Source organism: Glycine soja, chromosome 18 (genome assembly GCF_004193775.1).
Source record: "Glycine soja cultivar W05 chromosome 18, ASM419377v2, whole genome shotgun sequence".
NCBI classification, from domain to species: Eukaryota; Viridiplantae; Streptophyta; class Magnoliopsida; order Fabales; family Fabaceae; genus Glycine; species Glycine soja.
Genome location: NC_041019.1, coordinates 3067526 through 3088621, shown reverse-complemented (window position 1 = coordinate 3088621; position 21096 = coordinate 3067526). Strand labels below are relative to the sequence as shown.

At 31.6% G+C, this 21096-nt stretch overlaps 1 protein-coding gene across 1 annotated transcript; it reads left to right on the top strand.

Annotated features, from left to right (window-relative positions):
• The first annotated feature begins 1660 nt into the window (after positions 1-1660).
• LOC114396075 (G-type lectin S-receptor-like serine/threonine-protein kinase At1g67520) lies at positions 1661-9713 on the top strand. Its single transcript, XM_028357965.1, has 8 exons — positions 1661-2868; positions 5552-5659; positions 5899-6110; positions 6405-6615; positions 6705-6942; positions 7032-7170; positions 7254-7539; positions 9407-9713. The coding sequence occupies exons 1-8, from the start codon at positions 1704-1706 to the stop codon at positions 9661-9663; spliced, it is 2616 nt and encodes an 871-aa protein (XP_028213766.1). The 5' UTR covers positions 1661-1703; the 3' UTR covers positions 9664-9713.
• Positions 9714-21096: the final 11383 nt, after the last annotated feature.

Below are 21096 nucleotides of genomic sequence, written 5' to 3'. Positions count from 1 at the left end.
ATAAATTTATCTCCAACTATGTGTTTGACAAGACAATTAAGTAGTTTATTAGTTCGTAAATTAACTTATTTGATAAAAAATTACTAGAGATATTTAATTAGGGAGTTTCCCCTCGCCCAAAGCTACTAATTTGAAAGATCTAATTTGATGAATTAATAAAAGTAACATGACTTAATTAATATCGTTGACGCTGTCATGATTGGAATCCTATATATATTTTGTTGTTTTTCTGTATTATTTCGACTTCAACTCTTTCCCTTTTTTTCATTAAAAAAATAAATCTTCCCTTCATTGCCTAACATAAAACATAAAAATAACTTTGAAATGAGAGTAAAATTTTAACTAAAATCAATATAAATTTTATCAAATAGTTTTTCAATATATAATGGTTGGATATTGATTGGGTTTGAAGGGTTTTAAATCAATTGATAAGTTGAACTCCAATATCTTGATTCTTAACAGCAATGCATCGTCAACATATGTATATATTAACTAATATACGGCCTATTAATATTTGTATCCAAATTCTTTTCCGCATCATTTCATATGCAATAAGATATACTACTTTCTTGAGAAGAAATTCAGTAGAATATTTCAAATGTTTCTAATGCAATAAGATATACTTTCTTGAGAATAAATTAAGTAAAATATTTCAAATGAGCGGTAAAAATTTCCTAAAGGAACACTAGAAAAATAAATAATTCATAGAATTATCAAAACTAATTTAGAGTTTACCTAAGATAGACCATAATAAACTTCTAAAAAGTGTCATATGATTTATTCCCATATTATAAGACACTTATTAGCAAAAAAAAAAAAAAAACTCTTTAAATGATTCTGTGTGAGGCTTCCATGTTGCACTGAGTTTCTTCTTATAGTGTTTCTTTTTCCTTCCTGTTTTCTTTGAGGTAATGCCCCTTGAATTTAAAAGAAAATAGGTCAGCAAACATACAACAATATTCATGCATATAATCGTCAGACGAAAACTCTATTCATGCCATGGTGCATGCGTGTTTTAATTTCAATTCATTTTAAAGAAATAATTCCATTTGATATATTCCAAATAAAGTTGAAAAAAATTAACAATTTATTCCTCATGTACGGTCTACTCCCTGTCTCCCTCCTTGCCTTAAGTATAAGAAGAAAAAAAAAATTAGCTAAGAAAATTAATTAATCATATTTAATTACATCAATCTCAATAAAACAAAACTATTTTTTTTAAGTTATTCTATATTGAAGCATGGTATAAAAAAGGAGAAAAGAGAAAAAAAAACCAGATAAAGAGTTATATTTATTTAATAAAAAATAATTATATATGATAAATTGATTAACTTTTAAAATAATTTTTTTAAATTAATTCAAGCGGTAATTTATAGCATAGACATTAAACTCATTAAAAGAAGTAATTAAAACTATATAAATCTCAATTAAATAAAAAAATATAGAGATAATAACATTATAACATAAAATTAGTTTAGATTTTCTTACGTTCGTGATCGATAAAATGTGAATTTTTTTCCTTAAGTGGGAGGGAGTATTATTTTTTTTATAGTCAATATTAAAATAACAACCTACCCCAATAATTGTTTTTCTTATGACTTCCCTGTTGGCTTGAACATAATATAACTTCTCATGTTATAGACTAACAAGATCAAAAACGTGTTGCAGAGTTCACAGCTCAGGCATTACATGTTACACCACCAATGGCTTTCGGCAACAGAATACTATACTTCATTACTTTCACTTGTCTCCTGCACTCAACAAAGCCTTCAAACTTTAACGGTGACACGCTATTCCAAGGTCATGATCAGCTCACAACAACCAACTCTTTGATCTGCTCTTCAGGTTTGTTCACACTGAGTTTCTTTCAGCTCGATGAGTCTGAATATTTCTACCTTGGAATTAGACTCTCAGTTGTTAATTCTAGTTATAACTGGGTTGCCAATAGAGACGAGCCAATCCGTGACCCTTCAGTGGCTCTCACAATTGATCAATATGGTAACTTGAAAATTATTTCCAACGGTGGAAATTCCACTATCATGCTCTATTCTTCTTCTAAACCTGAAAGTAATAGCAACAGTACTATCATCACCAGTGCCATCTTGCAAGATAATGGCAACTTTGTGCTTCAGGAAATAAACCAAGATGGATCTGTGAAGAACATATTGTGGCAAAGCTTTGATTATCCCACAAACATGCTTTTACCAGGGATGAAGCTAGGGTTTGACAGAAAAACAGGCCAAAATTGGTCTATAACATCATGGAGAAGTGGTAAGTCTCCTTTGTCAGGGTCCTTCAGCCTTGGCCTTGACCACAAAACGAAGGAAATGGTGATGTGGTGGAGAGAGAAGATTGTTTGGAGTAGTGGCCAATGGAGCAATGGAAATTTTGCCAATTTAAAGTCCTCACTTTACGAGAAGGACTTCGTTTTTGAGTACTACTCAGATGAAGATGAAACGTACGTGAAGTATGTGCCTGTTTATGGTTATATCATAATGGGATCTTTGGGTATAATATATGGTAGCAGTGGTGCCAGTTATTCATGCAGTGATAACAAGTACTTTCTGTCTGGTTGTTCAATGCCAAGTGCACACAAATGCACGGACGTTGATAGTTTGTACTTAGGCAGTAGCGAGAGTAGATATGGGGTAATGGCAGGGAAAGGGTTCATATTTGATGCAAAGGAGAAACTAAGCCATTTTGATTGCTGGATGAAGTGCTTGAATAATTGCTCTTGCGAGGCTTACTCTTATGTTAATGCGGATGCAACTGGTTGTGAGATATGGAGCAAGGGCACAGCAAACTTTTCTGACACTAACAATTTGATCACTGGTAGCCGCCAAATTTACTTCATTCGGAGTGGAAAAGGTAAGTTAAGTCCATGCTAGAAACATATATAGATAAAATCGTAAATTTGATTTCTTATTTATTTTAAAATTATAAATTTGATTTCCTTATAATTTAATTAATGAATTTAGTTTTTCATTTTTTTCAATCTCATTATTTAAGTTCCCAAACTCAAAATTGAACATTGATTGCTGCTTGTCAACGTTGATTGTCACGTGTCGAGCGTTTATTGGACATTAATTTCATGCACCTAATTAATATCAACTTTCAATAAAATTGTGATACGTGATCGTCAACGTCCAATAAAAGCGCAACATGTGACGGTCAAGGTAAACAATTAACCGTCAACGTCCAATTTCAGGATTGGGAGACTGAAATAACGAGATTGCAAAAAACTGAAAGACTAAATTCGTAAATTAAATTATAGGAGGACCAAATCGAATTTTGAGACAAATAGAGAGACCAAATTTATAATTTTAAGTACCATATATTATGTGTGTTTAAGAAGAAAATGATTAAAAAAAGACAAATTATTTCGATGAAAAAAGTGACAAATTAATGGTTACCGTTAGATTGCATTGTCCTTTTAGTTTTAAACTTTTAATATATTTTCAATAAAAAAATACACTACTACCATTATGTATTTATATTATTTTGTATATTAAAAGTAGTGATTTGTAATTAAATGATAGTATAAAATTATTTTATATTATGAGTATATGATCATTAAACTCTTTACTTAACACTCACCATTTTTTAAGACGAGTTGTTAACTCCTTGACAAGTATACTAATTTGTCAAAGTAATATTAAAACAGTAAGATCAAGTATTGAATCCACAAAGACTTTGACTGTACTTAGAGTTTGTATATATCGAGTTTTAAGCGAATGAATGACTAAAATTATATATTCCGAAATATAAACTTCAATCATAACAAAGGATATGAAAGTAGAACAAGATACAAGAGACAAGAAAACAAATGCTTGGAGGTGGAAAATGATGTTTGGTGTAGATTTTTGTAGATGTGTTGGATGTTTTGCCTACCAAAATTACTCTTAATACAATGTTAAGATTTTTTCACCAATTAAAGTTATTTCAATTATTATCTTTATCAATTAAACTACTCTAACCATAATTTCTCATGTGAAAGAGTCTAAAACACCTAATTTTACTCTTAATTCCTTAAGAGTGCGTTTGGATAGAGAATTTTAACTGAGGAAAGTAATTTATCAGAGAATTTGAATTTCTGTAATTTAGAATTCATTGTTTGGATGCTTTTTATGAAGAATTTAAAATTTTGAAATTTTAAAACAGAATTTTAAATAACTAAAAATCTGAAATTTCAATTTCCTTCTAAAATGTGAGAAATTGAAATTCTCTTTTTATCGTCTTCTTCAAGAAACACCGTCTGAGCTCCTAAAATATCGATCGGGTGTGAGCATAGAGGAACAACACGTATAACTAGCACACCAACCATATCTTCTCTTTTTTTTCATTCATTTTTTTCATCCTCGTAATTTTAATTTTTTTTATCCAAACACAAAATTTTGAAAATAAAAGAATTTCAATTAAAGTATTTAAAATTCTTAGAATTTAAAATTTCTCAGAAATTTAAATTTCTCCATCCAAACACACTCTAAGAGTTAAACCAAGTAATTTACAATAAGAATAAAGATGCATAAACAAGGCTAAATAACACAACTCTTTCCCTAGACATGGGTTACCTAGAAGCTCCTTCAAATTCTTAGGGTAAAAACATTTCCCAATGATTAAAATCCTATAACATACATATGAATGAATGATCAAACCATAAACAAGACAATAAACTTAGAAAGGAAGCAATAATATTGAAATAACATTAAATGGACACTAAAAATTATTACATCATAGAGTGTTTGTTATCCAAGCCCCCAATAATGTGTAATTTAGCCTCTCATGGTCATGAGAGGCTAAAAATAAATGAAACAAAGAAAATGGAAGAAGAAGAGCTTCAAAGTGAGTGTTTTGCTCTATTTCATATCCTTGTTGACCAACTCCCTCCAAAAAGCACAGTGTAACCTTTTATATTCTTCAAAACGTTGCACAGTCATGTTTTTTGAAAATCATTGCGCGCTAAGTTTGTATATGCTCACTTAGTGCACATGCGAAGTATAGCTGATTTAAGAGACCACGCGTTAAGCCTTCAATCGTGCGCTTAACACCCATGCTCAATGCATATGCAAAGTATAACTGACTTAAGTGACCATGCGTTAAGCTTTCAACCGTGCGCTTAACGCCCATGCTCAATACAACAAGCTTCTAGCTTGACTTCATGTGCCAAACATGCATTAGCGCGCTGCTTCAGTTTCTCAACATCTTCTAGACCTCTGATGATGTATTAAAATTCTACAAAAATAAAATAAAACACTATAAATTTATTTTCTTCAGCATTCTTGAGACAAGAGTTTAGAAGAAACTAAATTCTTATCTTTTTAAGTCAAAAGAAACATTAAAAGAAAAGAGATTAGAAAATTACTATGTAATTTAAATGTACAAACTAAGTATGCATAACAATTATCATCATTCTAACTTAATTTTCTAAATTCTATCATCAGTTTACAAGTCTAACATGTTGGAATTTAAGTTCAAGCTTTAATTGATATATGCTACTAAAAATAATAGAAACAGCTCCGCCATTGCTACTAACAATTAATTTTCAATACAGGCAAGACTACTAGCATATGGATCATAAGCGGAATAGTAGGAGGAGCTCTTCTCCTGATCATTTCATGCTTTACGTGCATTAAGTTATGGATAAAACTCAAAGAAAGAGGTACGCTTCAACATCAGGATCCAAAAGAAGTTGAGGATAAACTTTTCATTATGATTCTTTTTTCCTTTTTTGCATAAGTGAATGTAAACCATATATGAGGTTGCTGATCTATTGTCTTACAATATAAATTTACAAGACCATGTAAATTCAGATAGAGCCATGTAGAATTTATTACTTAATTTGTTTGTGATAACTACTATAGATCACTTTGCCTTTACTCTTCCATGTATGATGTGCAGCTGAAAAGCGTAAGAAGCAAAAAGAACTACTAACTGATATTGGAAGAAGCACTGCCATTTCCATTGCATACGGTGAAAGAAAAGAACAGAGGAAAGATGGAAACACAAGTGATGAAACATATATATTTGACTTTCAAACTATTCTTGAGGCAACTGCTAATTTTTCTTCCACCAATAAAATAGGGGAGGGAGGCTTTGGACCTGTCTACAAGGTAATATACTAATACTATTTTCAATATTAATTGTTTGTTAGTATTTGACAATCCTTTTAAATCTCGATACTGATATATGAAGACAAGGAGTTTGGTCATGAACAAGATAGACTTACCTGATAAAGAGCAATTGAATCTATTCAAACATGTGTGTGTGCGTGTTGAATTCGGATAGATTATATCTTCAATCTCTTAGCACATACAAACTTCAATTTCAAGTTATTTTTAACTTTGATCAATTTAATTATTCAATCTCATTGAAGTACTTTCTAATATGGGTTGTGTTTTTTAAAGGGGAAGCTGTCAAATGGGCAAGAAATTGCTATAAAGAGACTATCCAAAAGTTCAGGACAGGGGCTGATAGAGTTCAAAAATGAAGCAATGCTAATCGTCAAACTTCAGCACACTAGTCTAGTGAGGCTTCTTGGTTTTTGTATAGACAGAGAAGAAAGAATATTAGTCTACGAGTATATGCCCAACAAAAGCTTGAATTTATATCTCTTTGGTATAGAAATTTACTCCTTCACAATTTGATTTACATTTTAGAATATGTGCTTTGTTTACACATGCTTAAGGGTCTTACCTCCAAAATAGATTCCAACAAGAGAAACATGTTAGAATGGAAGATACGATGTCAAATTATTGAAGGAGTTGCTCAAGGACTCGTATATTTACATCAATATTCAAGATTAAAAGTGATACACAGAGACTTGAAAGCTAGCAACATTTTATTGGACAATGAGTTGAATCCAAAAATATCAGATTTTGGAACAGCTAGAATATTTGAACTAGCAGAATCAGAAGAACAAACAAACAGAATTGTCGGGACATAGTAAGTATTGATATAAAATTTTAAGTTTGCATTTTTTTCAAACTCTAAATCGTTTGATGGATTAATTAGTATTATTAATATTATTTCAGTGGCTATATGTCTCCAGAATATGCAATGAGGGGTGTTATCTCGACTAAAATAGATGTGTATAGTTTTGGAGTCTTGCTACTAGAGATAGTAAGTGGAAAGAAAAATAGTGATGATTACCCACTCAATCTTGTTGTTTATGTAAGTTACGTCAAACCATACAATTGATGATGACTAGAAACTTGTCTAAAGTTCAACAGTAAAAGAAATTGTGTTTGTTTCAGGCATGGAAATTATGGAACGAAGGTGAAGCTCTAAATCTAACGGACACATTGTTGGATGGGTCATGCCCTCCCATCCAAGTGTTACGCTACATTCATATTGGTCTTTTATGCACTCAAGATCAAGCAAAAGAGAGGCCAACTATGGTCCAAGTTGTTTCTTTTCTATCAAATGAAATTGCTGAATTGCCTCTACCTAAGCAACCAGGATTTTGTAGCAGTGAATCCATGGAAGAGATAGAGCAGCCTAAAAGTTGTTCAAATGAGATAACAATGTCATTGACATCAGGTAGATAAAATATATCTACATACGCTCTTGTGTTTAATTTATTATGATTATAAATATAATATTAATGATGAGAAGACCAAAAGTCTACCATCTATATATTAATACTTTGAAGGTGCAAAAAAGATACAAGATTTATGCAAGGACTTAAAAGTAATACTAATATTTGGCATAGTGAGTCGAAAGTAGAAATTCCAGTTGCTTCAAAGGCATTTATTTATTTATAGTTTGCAACTTCAATACTTATAATAGACTTTATCATTTTATTTGGTAGCAACTTCAATTTTAATTCTATTTTTAATCCACAAGATAATCTTAACGATGCCATTTTTTAATTTGTTGGGGGAAAAATCAAATTGAACTTTCTTCCACGCGTGACTTAAAATCATCCCCAAAGCCCCAAAAAAATAATATAAAGACATAGGTTTCTCACGACTTGTTGTGGTCAAAGAATATAATATTTTAGTGTGTATTACACATAATAAATGTTTAATTTTATATAATTAAAATTTATAATAAATAATTGTTTTAAATATATGAATTATTAAAAATATAATTTAGTTCTTAAATTTCTTATATGTGTGGTTCATTTTATTTATTATTTTTAAAATATTATTAAAACTAAAGTGCAACTAATAAATAAATATATGATTCATTTAAAATTATACATAAGTAAATTATTTTAAGAAAAAATAGATAAGTAGGTTCTTCAAAGGATAGTTTCTCTAATCTTCAAAGGATGGTTTCTCTAATCTTGACAAGAACGAAATTGAGTTTTAATTTTTCATATTTGTCTATTTTAAATCCATTCTTGAAATCACCCGTGCTCTCGCCCAATTTTCTTGTCATCCCTAGTGCGAGCCATTTGTTTTTGTTATCTCTTTTTATTTCATCACTTATCTTATCACCTACTTATCTCATTTTATTCTTATTTGTCACTACGTGTACTAAATTGATGTTCAATTATAATTTATCTTATATCACCGTCCTAGTGCATTGTATAGGATAGTTTTTTTTTTTTTTTTTTTTTCTGATTTATCCAGGATCTCCTCTGGATTAGTTTAATCTTACAGTCTTTTTTCAATTTTCTTTAAGCTAAAGCCCCTTGTATTCAAAAGATGTAACAGTTAAAGTCAGCGAAAACATGCGTGCCATTACCGTAACCCAAGAATTCTATTCATTGATTTTTTTTTTTAAATTGACAGATGTTAATTTGTTGGATACAATCACATTCACTAAAATATGTGTAATCACATCATGGTTGTGCAACTTCTGTTTTCTTGAGCTAATTAAGAAGGCCCTTTGAATTTAGAAGAAAAAGAAAAGGTCAACAATGAAAATATAATCATAAAATTCATGTGTATAAAATTTTCATATTGGGAGGAGTGTCAATTACTGAGTGGAAGGATATTACGTGAAACCATAAAACTAATACACGTACGTGTATATATATATTTCCAATCCAAACAGTTTATTATTTAGTATACTCATGCATCTTACGTGTAAATCGATAGATAAAAAAGGTAATTTTTATTTTTTTAGGTCAAATAAATAATAAAATAACTTCTAATCTCTTTCATTTTCCTTCCTACATAATAAAAATATACATAAATACTAACTAGTGTTTTAAGGATATTGATTAAAAAACTTAAATATAAATAATAAAGAATTTATGCTATTTATATTTTTTTTAATATTTTCTTATAATTTATATAATAAATATTTTTATTTTTTAATTCTTTAACTAATGTTTTTATGACACTGTTTAACTAGATTCGTAAAAAGATAATCACATCCCTGATAGCATTAATTGCATGTGCATCCTCACATATATTATAGGCTAAATAAGATCAAAATTGTTTTGTTGTAGACTTGCAGTGTGTTTCACAAATCACAACCACTTCACAGAACGTGCCAACCAACAATAATGGCTTTCAGCCAAAGTATACTATGCTTCATCGTTTTCACTTGTATCCTGCACATAACAAAACCTTCAAACTTGAACGAAGACACGTTACTCCAGGGTCTTCAGCTCACAACAACCCACCGTTTGATTTCATCTTCAAATTGGTATGCGTAGAGTTTCTTTCAGTTCAATGGCTCTCAAGATTTCTACCTTGGAATTAGACTATCATCATCTGATAACTCAAGTTCTAGTTATTTCTGGATTGCCAATAGAGACATGCCAATCCGTATATTGGAAACTTTGGCACTTGTCATCACTAATTCATTATTATATTAAAAAATTATTTACAGATTTTTTAACTTTTCTAAGAACGTATATATTTTATCTACCGGATGTCAATGAATTTGTTATCTCATTTATGGAACAACTGTTGTGCTTCTCTATCTCTTCCATAACTCTAATGATACAAAATCCTGGTTGTTTAGGTGGTGGTAAATGAGCACTTTCATTTGAAAGAAACGAAACAACCTCAAGCATAGTAGGTCTATCCCTTGCTTGATCTTGTGTGCATAGGAGATCGATAAGAATGTACCGTATCACTTTGGTAGGAGAGTATGACCCATCCAAAGTTGTGTCCATTAGCTTTAAAGCTTCGCCTTCACTCCTTAATTTCCATGCCTAGCATAAACACACTTTGTCGGTTATCAAACCAATGACATACTTGCATCGATATCCTTCATTAATTGCACGGTTTATGTAACTTACATAAGCAACAAGATTGAATGGATGATAATTATTATTCTTCTTTCCACTTAGAATCTCTAGCAATAGGATGCCAAAGCTATAAACATCGGTTTTAGTTGAGATGACACCCATCATAGCACATTCTGGAGACATGTAACCATAAAAATAATTAACCCATCAAACAATTTAGAGCTTCAAAAAATGAAAAAAAATAATATAAATATTAAATGTTTAAACAAAAAAAATGCTCACTATGTCCCGATCGACAATTCTATTTGTTTGTTCTTCTGTCAATCCAAATATTCTTGCCAGGCCAAAATCTGATATTTTTGGATTCAGCTCATTGTCCAACAAAATGTTGCATGTTTTCAAATTAATCTCTATGTATTACTTTCAATCTTGAATAATGGTGTAAATATACAAGTCCTTGCGCAACTCCTTCAATAATTTGGCATCTTATCTTCCATTCTAATACACTTTTCTTGTTGGAATCTACTTCGAAGGAAAGATTAGTAGGCATATGTAAACAAAGTATATAATAATCTTAAAATATAAATAAAATGAGCCTTGGATGACTAATGAGTAAACTTCCATACTCTGTGCAACTCCTTCATATAAATAAAATATTTAAATGGAGTGCATCTTAAATATATTATATCATAGATCACTGCCTTTAAGCTTTCAAGCATGATGTGCAGTCGAAAATCACAAGAGAACAAAATTATTGTCTGAAATTGGAGGAAACACTGCAATTTCTATTGCTTACAATGAAATAAGAGAACAAAGGAAAGATGGAAGGACAAGTGATGATATGCATATATTCAACTTTCAAACTATTCTTGAGGCAACTGCTCATTTTTCTTCCACCAACAAGATAAGGGAGGGTGGCTTTGGACCCGTCTACAAGGTAATGTTATTACTTTTGCTTATAATTTTTTCTTTTTGCTAGTACTTTAGAACTTAATATAAAGATACAATATTTTTAAAAAAAAGGGAAAACTACTAATTGGACAAGAAGTAGCTATAAAAAGACTTTCCAAAAGGTCAGGACAGGGATTGATTGAGTTTAAAAATGAAGCGATGCTAATTGTGGAACTCCAGCACACTAACTTAGTGAGTCTCTTTATATTCACTCGTAATCGCGATTCCATCATACCAATGCATTTCTGAATTACAGATTTCGGGCCAGCTATGTTCCTCCATGTGTTTTATTTTATTATTTTCTTAGGATAGAGATTATATGTTTCTCCAACCCACTAATAATCATCGTCGTCATGATTAAATATTAATGAAAAAAATTCCATTTTAGTTTTCTCCGAATTAATCCTCGTAATAATAATGAAACTCTTTTTAGGATTTTGATGAAAATAATTAGAAGTATAAATGAGCTAAGTTATTTATAAATTATGTAAGCTTAATTTGTTAATTTTTTATTAATATTTTTTATTTAATTAAATAAATAAATTATGTTAAATTCAATTATTTAAATAAGTCAATGTAAGCCTTTGTAAGCTCAACATTGATGACTTGTGAATAACTCTTGCATGTATATGCATATCATAGGAAATTAAAATTACATGAAGGTTTGAAGTTTATATTCGGTAGTCCAAAGTCAAGAGCTGTTAATTTTTTAATTATTGGATTATGAAAATGCAATACCGTAGAATTTTCAAATTCCACATAGTCATGATAAACACATAATTGAATTTATAGATAGGCATGATAACAAGAGAGGTAAAAATTTGACTCTCTTTGTCTCCACCTTCAAAAAAAGTGGGATTGATTTGAGTTTAAAAGAAATAAGTTTAAAATTTTAATAATCAATCCCATCCCTGTTGGATTTCGGAGTATGTTTGCACTATGAAAAGGTATTAGCTTACTTAGTCAATTTGGTGGTCAAACAAAGTCAGTCTAACAATAGTTCACTAGCCAACTATGTTATTATCTAGAGGATAGACAATTTTGGAAGTTACGACCGTCTTGTACAAGACGGATCCAGAAGTATGTCAAAGGGAGAGTTGGACTTTTTTTTTTATCTTTTTAATTAACTTTTAATAAATATTTATTTATTAAATATTATCTTCTATAATAGTATAATCGTTGTTGTTTGTTACCATTATATATATATATAAACTTCGCATATTGAAAGCTTTTTTGCAAACTCTTCACAATATTACTGAAAAATACACTAATCAATTAAACTCTTGACGTAGGGAGACCCCCTTTTTGCCCCCTCTAAATCTATCCATGGTCTCAATTGACTTGCACTTGAGGCTAATTGCATCATTATTCAAAGGGGATGCACAGTCTTGGAAGCCATGAATGCCTGGTGTGTAGTGGGTTGAGCTTATGGCTGACTGTTGTCATTTGAAGGATGGACAACCCCAAGACAAAAATGTTTATTTTCATTATTTTTTTTAACAAAATTTAATATACAAATGTTGATTATATAATTCTTTGACAAGCATATCAATATATACAAGTAGTAAATAAAACGGTAAGATCGAGTGTTGAGTCTACGGAGACTTTGTACTAAGAGTTATACACAACTAGAAAAACATTTTTCTATGACGGTTATTTCGAACATTCTACGTCGGTTATTAACTATCACCGTAGAGTGTTTGCATCTACGACGACCGTTCTTAAAAAATTGTCTTAGAAAAGTTATAATTCTAAAACGATTTTTTAAAAAATAACCATCTTAGATTATCTACAATCTAAGACGGTTTTCAAATAACCGTCTTAGAATATTTTTACTTTTTTAAAAAAAAAATTAAGAATTCCAAGATGGATTTTTCAAAAATCATCTTAGAATTTAACCATTTTAAGACGGTTTTTCAAAGAATCGTTTTAAAATGTATTTTCTTAAAAAAAAATTAAAAAATTGAAGATTCTAAGACGATTTTTAAATTCTAAGACAGTTTTTCAAAAAACTGTCTTATAATATTTTTTTAAAAAAAAATAAAATATATTGAGGTGGAGCTCTAAAAATTTTCAGACAAGAATATGCAAATGTCTGGAGAAAAGTATATTTACATATTAATAAATCATACAAAGAAAATCAAAAGACCCTAAAGTTTGTTCTAGGTACTTACAAGAGGTATGTCCACTTTGAAAACCTTTGTGTCCTTCCTTAATAACACTCTTATCTCCAATACATCTAACATTCCTTGTTATTGGATCAAACACCTAAACATAGCATTAATCAACACCATATTTGAAATTAGATTAATGGCTTTCAACTTCTTCACAAAATTGAAGAAACACATGATGCAAACAAAAATAATTTGTTAAGAAAGTATTTATTGCATAAAAACATTAAAAGTACTCAATCATTACTTTTTAAATAATTAAAAATATATATTAAATGTTCCCTAAAGGAAAAAACGGTTAAAGTTATTCGTCATTGAAAACCTAATAAGTTGGAAGTGTAGCGTTATTGTGATATTATAACTAGAGTTTAATTTCTATAATTTATACTATCAATTAATTATAAATAATGATAGATATATTTTTAAGATAACTATTGTTACAAAACAATAAATCATAACAATATAATTTTTTTTATTAGATATGACAATGTAAAACATATAATATTTACACTATAAGTTCATAGATGTACCAAAAAAAAAACACTATAAGTGCAAAGTACTTTTTTTTACCAAATAAGTGCATAGTACTCAAAGGAAACCTCTACGGAGGTTATTCCATATTTACAACATTTTGCTTTTAAATATTTTGTAACCATATGTGGGGCTTATACAGGATTTGCTAATGAAATTCTTTCTTTATATTTTTGGGTATAACTTGTACCTTTTGTTATTATAATTTAATCAATGTACAAGTTTATTTGCTGATGAAAAAATAATTGCATTCTATTTTTAGCAAGATTCTTATTTTTATTTTTCAGTTATTTTCTGCACATTTTTGTCTTGACAGAGGGCTATCTTTGCCAGTGAGTAGGAGCTAGGTATCTGTTAACTCATTGGCAAGTGTACCAAATCGTTACAAGTAGTAAAGTTCTCGGAAGTCCGAGTGTCGAATCCACAGGGACTTTGTTTGTACTTAGATTAATGCAAACCTAATTTAAAAGCAAGAGATAAGAATTTAAAATAAAAGATAAAGAAAGATAGAAGATAAAGTAAAGAAAAGATAAGATATTTATAGATAAACTTAAAAGAGAAAAGAAAAGATAAGATACTTAAAGATAAAATTAGAAGATAAAAGAAAAGATAAAAGATTGAAGGATCAAAACAGAAGATAAAATATTTAAATTGCGATATGATAAAGATAACTACTTCTACGAAATTCAAATAAAGGAGAAATAAAATCTATATAATAAAATTGCTAAAACCTAACAAGTCTAATCAGCCTAGATATATGGATTCAGGATTTGTCTGTTATCAATACCAGTGAACTAATTCTGCCCCACATCTATCCATCTACTTGCCCCTGATGCCTCACGATGACAAACCTACCTTAATTACCTATCTTCCAAATGCCCTTTGCGAAGACTCAATAACTAAGATGCATTAGGATTACATTCTAGATGTTTGCTAAGCCATGGGCATTGGGGCATTAAGTCATGCTAACCCAATAATTTCTTTCTTTTATTGTTCTATTAAGCGTTACCCTCTCCCGAGTGGCCTAACCCTTAAAACCGATTCACGCATTCATTCCTTATCCCTAATTAGGCTTTACCCTCTCCCGAGTGGCCTAAAGACTAACAGAAAACAAAGTCCGAGATGCAGAATAAGCAAGCAAGAAAAGCAGATAAAAGAAACTGGAAGGAAAAACCCTCTAAAAGATAACTCGATAATTTCCTCCTTTTAGTGTTCTCTTAAGCGTTACCCTCTCCCGAGTGGCCTAACCCTTAAAACAGATTCAAGTATTCATTCCTTACCCCTAATTAGGTTTTACCCTCTCCCGAGTGGACTAAACCCTAACAGAAAGCAAGTTCAGAGATACAAGATGTAAAAAGAAAGAACGGTAAATAAATAAAGAACCTGGAGGGAATTCCTCTTTTTATTGATAACTCTTGAAATGCTCCATACATCATTGGCTTTTTAGGCCTGCCAGGCCCTAGCTAGGGGGATTAGCCACTCATGGTCATGAGAGCTTTACAATGAGAGGAGGGGGTGAAAAAAAGGGAGTAAATGAAACCCCTAGGAGAGGGGGGTTCTGTGGTCGTCTTCTGTCCCTTGGACTAACTCTCTATTTATACCTGCTGAAGTGGGCTTTTGGCCTTCGTAGCCCGCTTAGCGCGTGTACTTCCTAGCTCGCTTAGCCCGTGACGCACGCTGAGTGCGCGTATTGGGTTGGGCCTTCTTCAAATTTTCTTCTTTTCTTCAATTTTTCTGCCCTTTTTGCTTGTTACACCTCCAATTTTTATATATGCACCCAAAAATTCAATTTAATTAATTTTCTAACTTTTAATCACAAATAACTGCTAAATAATTAATTTCTGGCCAATATTTGACTAATTTTCTACTATCAAAATACAATTATTTAGCAGTTATCAGTATCCCTATTTTCATTTCCTAATTTTGCAGAAGTTTTATTAGGTACACCCGAAGGATAAATAACTCTTTTCCAACTAACCAAGCATTCTGAAACAGTTTGAATTACTGGATTCAAAACAAAATTGGCCAATAACGATAAACTTATTTAATAAAAAAGAGAGGTCACTACACCATTTAACAAGCCAGAGAAGCAAGGGAGGAAAGGATAGCCAAACTAATCTTCAATTCAGAAGTTTTCATTCAAATGTAAGAAACGAAAAGAGTATTTGCTTAGCAATTCAGAAGTTTTCATTCAAAAGTCCCCAAAATCTAATTTAAAAGGAAAACATTTAAGATCATATTCGCTTAGCAATAATAATAATAATAACAATATGATGCTAAATTTCAAATCACAAAGACAAAGTAAAAATATAATAATATTTACAACTTAGGAAGGTTCAAACAATATTCACATTAGCATATGGATTGCCAAGGTCAACACAAACTAAATAGAATAATTTTTCAGAGATCCCAAAAATAACTTATTGTTAACAAGAAAAAGACATTATTAACTTATTATATAGCTCCATGTCGTAACGTATCAGTCTACCTTCTCCAGAAGGGTAAGGAGATTCATGCCAAAATTCTACGACATGGCTATGAGGAAAATATTCACTTTATGATGTACATGCTAAGGTTTGCAGGGTATCATATGAAAATTTTGTGCTTTGTGCAATGCATATCAAGAACTTTGTCTCTTGGAGCATTATGATTGCATGTTATACTAAAAAATGAAATGCCTATGAAATCACTTGAACTATTTCAGTTAATGATGCTTGATTCTATATTGTCAATTCTTAGCACCCTTATTACAATCTATGAAGATGCAGTGAGATTTCAAAGGGGCAAACAGTGTTTGATATCTATATTTCACTTATATCAAGACCAAATATTAAAAACCAAGTTTGCTAACTGTGAATATATAGTTATAGCTTATGGGTCTATCAGATTCTATCTCCTGGTTATTGAATAATATGCAGCTAGATATAATCCTGACAAAGGGAGGGAAAAAATTAATGGAAGTATTAGTAAAATCGGCATAAAATCTAATTTATAGGCACTCAAAATATCTTAAGGGATATCATTAAGGTATGACAGATTCATGCAAGATTGGTACATATCACAACTTCAATAGTTACAACCTTTTCACCTTGCCCGTTCCATTAGTTCCCAGGTGATTAGGAACTTGAAGTCAAAAAAAGAAACAACATATTAACTTAAAAACCCAATAGTTGTTTTTACCAAAACAGTTGTCTAAATACTGTGAAATCATCAAATAAGTAAGTTTTGAATCTGAAAACTATGTAATAGAATATAAGAGAAACATACTACAAGCATAATAACATTAAGATGAGAAAATATAAAGACACTAAATAGCATGTATAACACCAACTAGGATTTTCCAAATGCTACTTTGAAACATAGTTAAATTGTAAGGTCTCTTGATACTCCAACTTTGCTAAAATCACCACTAAAACAGACACCAGTTCTGTACTAACACTAGATAATTTAATATCATATATTTGGAATATAACCAATTTTCGTATTCTTCAAGAATTTTCTATGGATAAAAACTATTTTAGCATAACATACCCGCATAACTTTTACTAATAAAATATTATTCATTTAATCCAGCATTTATGCCATTTGATGTCTTGGGGCTATCCCAATCAAAAGCAAGCTAGAGTGGATAGTTAAATCAAATCATTCTGACAAGGAAGAGAAGAAATCATTGCAATATGATGATCAAGATTCACTAGTTTCCAGATCAAATAAGATGGTAATAATGCAATACCAAAACTAAAATCCTAAACAGGTTACAGTCAGAAAATAACTTGGACAGCGGAGACAACATGACCAATTATGTCATTCTGAATCCTTGAGGTAATAGGCATTGCATTTTTTCTCCTTTGAAAGCATATGAAGCAATAATATCAAAAGTTGACAATTGCATATTAGTTTTAACAAGCTCTACAACACGTGATTTTGTAGTTTCAATATGATGATGTGTACCAAGGCATATTTAAGAACATATTCATCAAGAGAAAATCAAATTGGCCTGAATTTAAAATGTTATAATCATCTCATAACATACCAAAGACAGAGTTTGTCTCCTCCAACAAAGGCTCTCAGTTACCATATTCAAAGCAAAATCATTTACATTATTAACAATGTCTTCCATTGCAGCCAAATCCTACTTGGCATATCGGTAGTCTTGTGTCATAAGAGTTTCATATGCAGAAATTAGTCTATCTGCAATTGCAACAGGTGTTTCAAGTTTGAGCCTCATTCTGTCCATTCCTGGATTGTTGACATACCATAAGAGCAGAACTTTAATATTGCAAGTGTTGTGGATTTATTATTTGTGAAAATAATTACATAATCTACATCACATGTCCAACTCTCTCTACCACACAGACTACAACTAATCCTTTTGATTCACAATACCAATTCCATGATATGCACTGTGTGCCTAATAAAATGAGGGAAGATATTTAAATATTGTAATATTTACCAACACGAAAATATCATTGTTTAGTAAAATTGACTCAGAATGTTAAGTAATTTACCTCAATGTACCAAAATTTATTGCTCTTTGTGCTTCCTCAACTACAGTATCGAAGCCAAAAGTTCTCTCCCCATCAACAACAAGGCATACAATTGAAACCTCATAGCGAAAACCACTTAACCAAAAAACTACCCCAATTCAAGAGACAGGACATACAATAACTAGAGTTGACCATATCTACAAAAACAACACAACAATACCTACAACGATCCAAAAACACCCCTTTCTCACGACGACAACGGATACTTCCTCGGCCTCCCCCGTTTTTCAGCCCCGTCCTCGATCCAACCTCATTTGTCATCACCACCCTCAAGCTTGTCACCCTCGCCATCGCCACCAGAGTAACACTTCCAGTGCCATTCTCAGCTGACACCGGCATCCAATTTGGCAGCGAAGAAGCCTGTTGTGGCAGAGGAGGCAGTGCATGCACCGACACCGCCGCCACAGGAGTAGCTTCTTTTTTCGATAGAGAACCGAAGTTGCCAACAACAAACCCCATAGGGAAGAACCCCCAACAACAATAATAAGCCTTCTATCCTAGAACAAGCAACGACAGCGATGGAACCATGACACCGTGAAAGGATCTATCACAATTCTAGCATCGCAAACAAAAACCCTCGTAAACCTTCGTGAAGAGGATGTACTTGAGGAGACATTGGGTGGTGTCGTTCAGCGCCGCCATCGCCGAGTGAAAGTGGTGGTGGCTAGCGCAGCTGCTCCATTTTTGAAACCCTAGAGGAGGAGTCAAAGAGGGAGAGGGGGAAAGTGAGAATCAGAGAGCGTGAGAGAGTAGAGAGACATTAAATATTAAAAATAGTGAAAAATCTTCTAAGACGATTTTGTTAGAATGATAGTCTTCTAAGACATTTTTCACAAAATCGTCATAGAATGATTGTATTTATTTACAAAATTGTCATTGTATCACATTCTAAGACTGTTTGGCATAACCAAATCTTGTTCATTGATTACGCATAAATATAAATTGATGTAAATTAACTACAAAGCAAGAAAGATGCAAAGGTAAGAAAACAAACGCTTGGATTGTGAAATGATGTTGCTGATGAGTTGTGGGATGTGTTAGGGACTCGACCTACCAGAACTACTCTTGATAAAATCATAAATGATTTTTCTCCATTTAACATTAAACTAATTATTACCCACATCCACTAACATACTCTAATCATAATCCCTCAAGTGAGAGAGCCTAAATCACCTAATACCACTCTTAATTCCCTAAAAGTTATATTAAATAATTTGTATTACGAGCATAGATTCATAAATCAGGCTAAGTAATATCATTATATCCCTAGATATGGATCACCTAGATGTTTTTTCCAATTCTTAGAGTATGAATATTTTCCAATGTCCAAATCCTAAAACATTATATGAGAATGAATAATCAGACCACTGACATGTGAATAAGCATAGAAAAGAACAATAATATCAACATAACATTAAATAGATAGTTAGAATCATTACATAAAGAGAGTTTGGTTTGCAGAGCTCCCAACAACGATAGGTTTTAGCCTCTCATTGTCATGAAAAACTTACAAATATAAAAGGTGAAATGAAAATGGAAGAGAAATGGAATGAAACGGATCGGCCAGAGCTTCGAAAAATGGATTTTCCTTGCACTGGCTATGGCTTCTTTTCTTTCCTCTGCTTTCTCATTCCTTCAACGTGAACGAAGATACTAAATGAATGAATTCTTTTTCACAAATATCTTTCCACTTGATGGCCAATCAAAACCGTTCTTATACGCTTAGCACAATGCTCACGCTAAGTGCGCATATCCAGCTGGATTAAGTGATCATGCGCTAAGCCACAAGATATGCGCTTAGCATGCTGGATGTTACGATCTCTACTATTCGGCAAGTGTACCGAGTCCACAAGTAATATATAAAATGGTAAGACCCAGCGTCGAGTCCATAGGAAATTTGTTTCACTCAGAAAATGTATATTCAGTGAGCAAACATTTTATGTATACCGAAAGCAAGTAAATATCAAGTTGGGTTTTTGTGTGGAAATCTAGTTAACTATAAACTAAATATCTACGGTTTGAGAAGTCAAAACAGTCAAGTGAAAAGCGTTGGGTTGTTCTACTGAATCTACCTTGATGTTGTTAAATATTTTTCTCTATTTAATGTTATCCTAGTGTTCTTATGCTGAGAAATTACCCAAACCAAGATCCCTCGAGTGAATGACCTAACTCTTTTTAAACCTCGTCCTTGATCCCTCAACAAACTCAGCCTAAAAGAATTGCATTAAATCTACAACATAATATGGACTAGATCATTGCACTCCATTCCCAGACATACAGTTTTCTAGCTTGCTCTATCAAGTTCTAAGGCTTTAAAGCACTTTCCAATGCTAAAAATCCTAACTATACATACAAATGGGTGATCAAGCCACAAGTAGGTAAAAATAAACATGGATAGAAGCAATGAACACATAAAAACAACATTAAATAGATAGTGAAAGAATATTACATCAAAGGTTCAGCAGAACTCCCCAACCAAGAGGTTTAGCCTTCCATTACAAGTAATGAGCTTTCAGTACAAAGAAGAACATATTTTGAGTGAAGAAAAATGGCTAAGGGTTGAGAGTGTCTCTTTCAACCTCTAAAACCCTAATCTTACTCCCATAACCTAAACTCTCTTGGTGGCTTCATTTCTGTCGCTCTAGCTTCTCCCTTGGCTCTGTTTTTCGACTCCTCCCTTGATTTCCATCAACTTCAGTGTTTTAAAGGCTACTTGGATGTTTCAGTTTCTGAAGGCTCG

Bases quoted from the DNA above. Each gene is read 5' to 3' on its own strand.
- LOC114396075 (XM_028357965.1), top strand. From the start codon at position 1,704: ATGGCTTTCGGCAACAGAATACTATACTTCATTACTTTCACTTGTCTC. The intron at 6,111-6,404 runs GTAATATACTAA...TGTTTTTTAAAG, and splicing joins GCTTTGGACCTGTCTACAAG to GGGAAGCTGTCAAATGGGCA. The intron at 6,616-6,704 runs GTATAGAAATTT...CCTCCAAAATAG, and splicing joins CTTGAATTTATATCTCTTTG to ATTCCAACAAGAGAAACATG.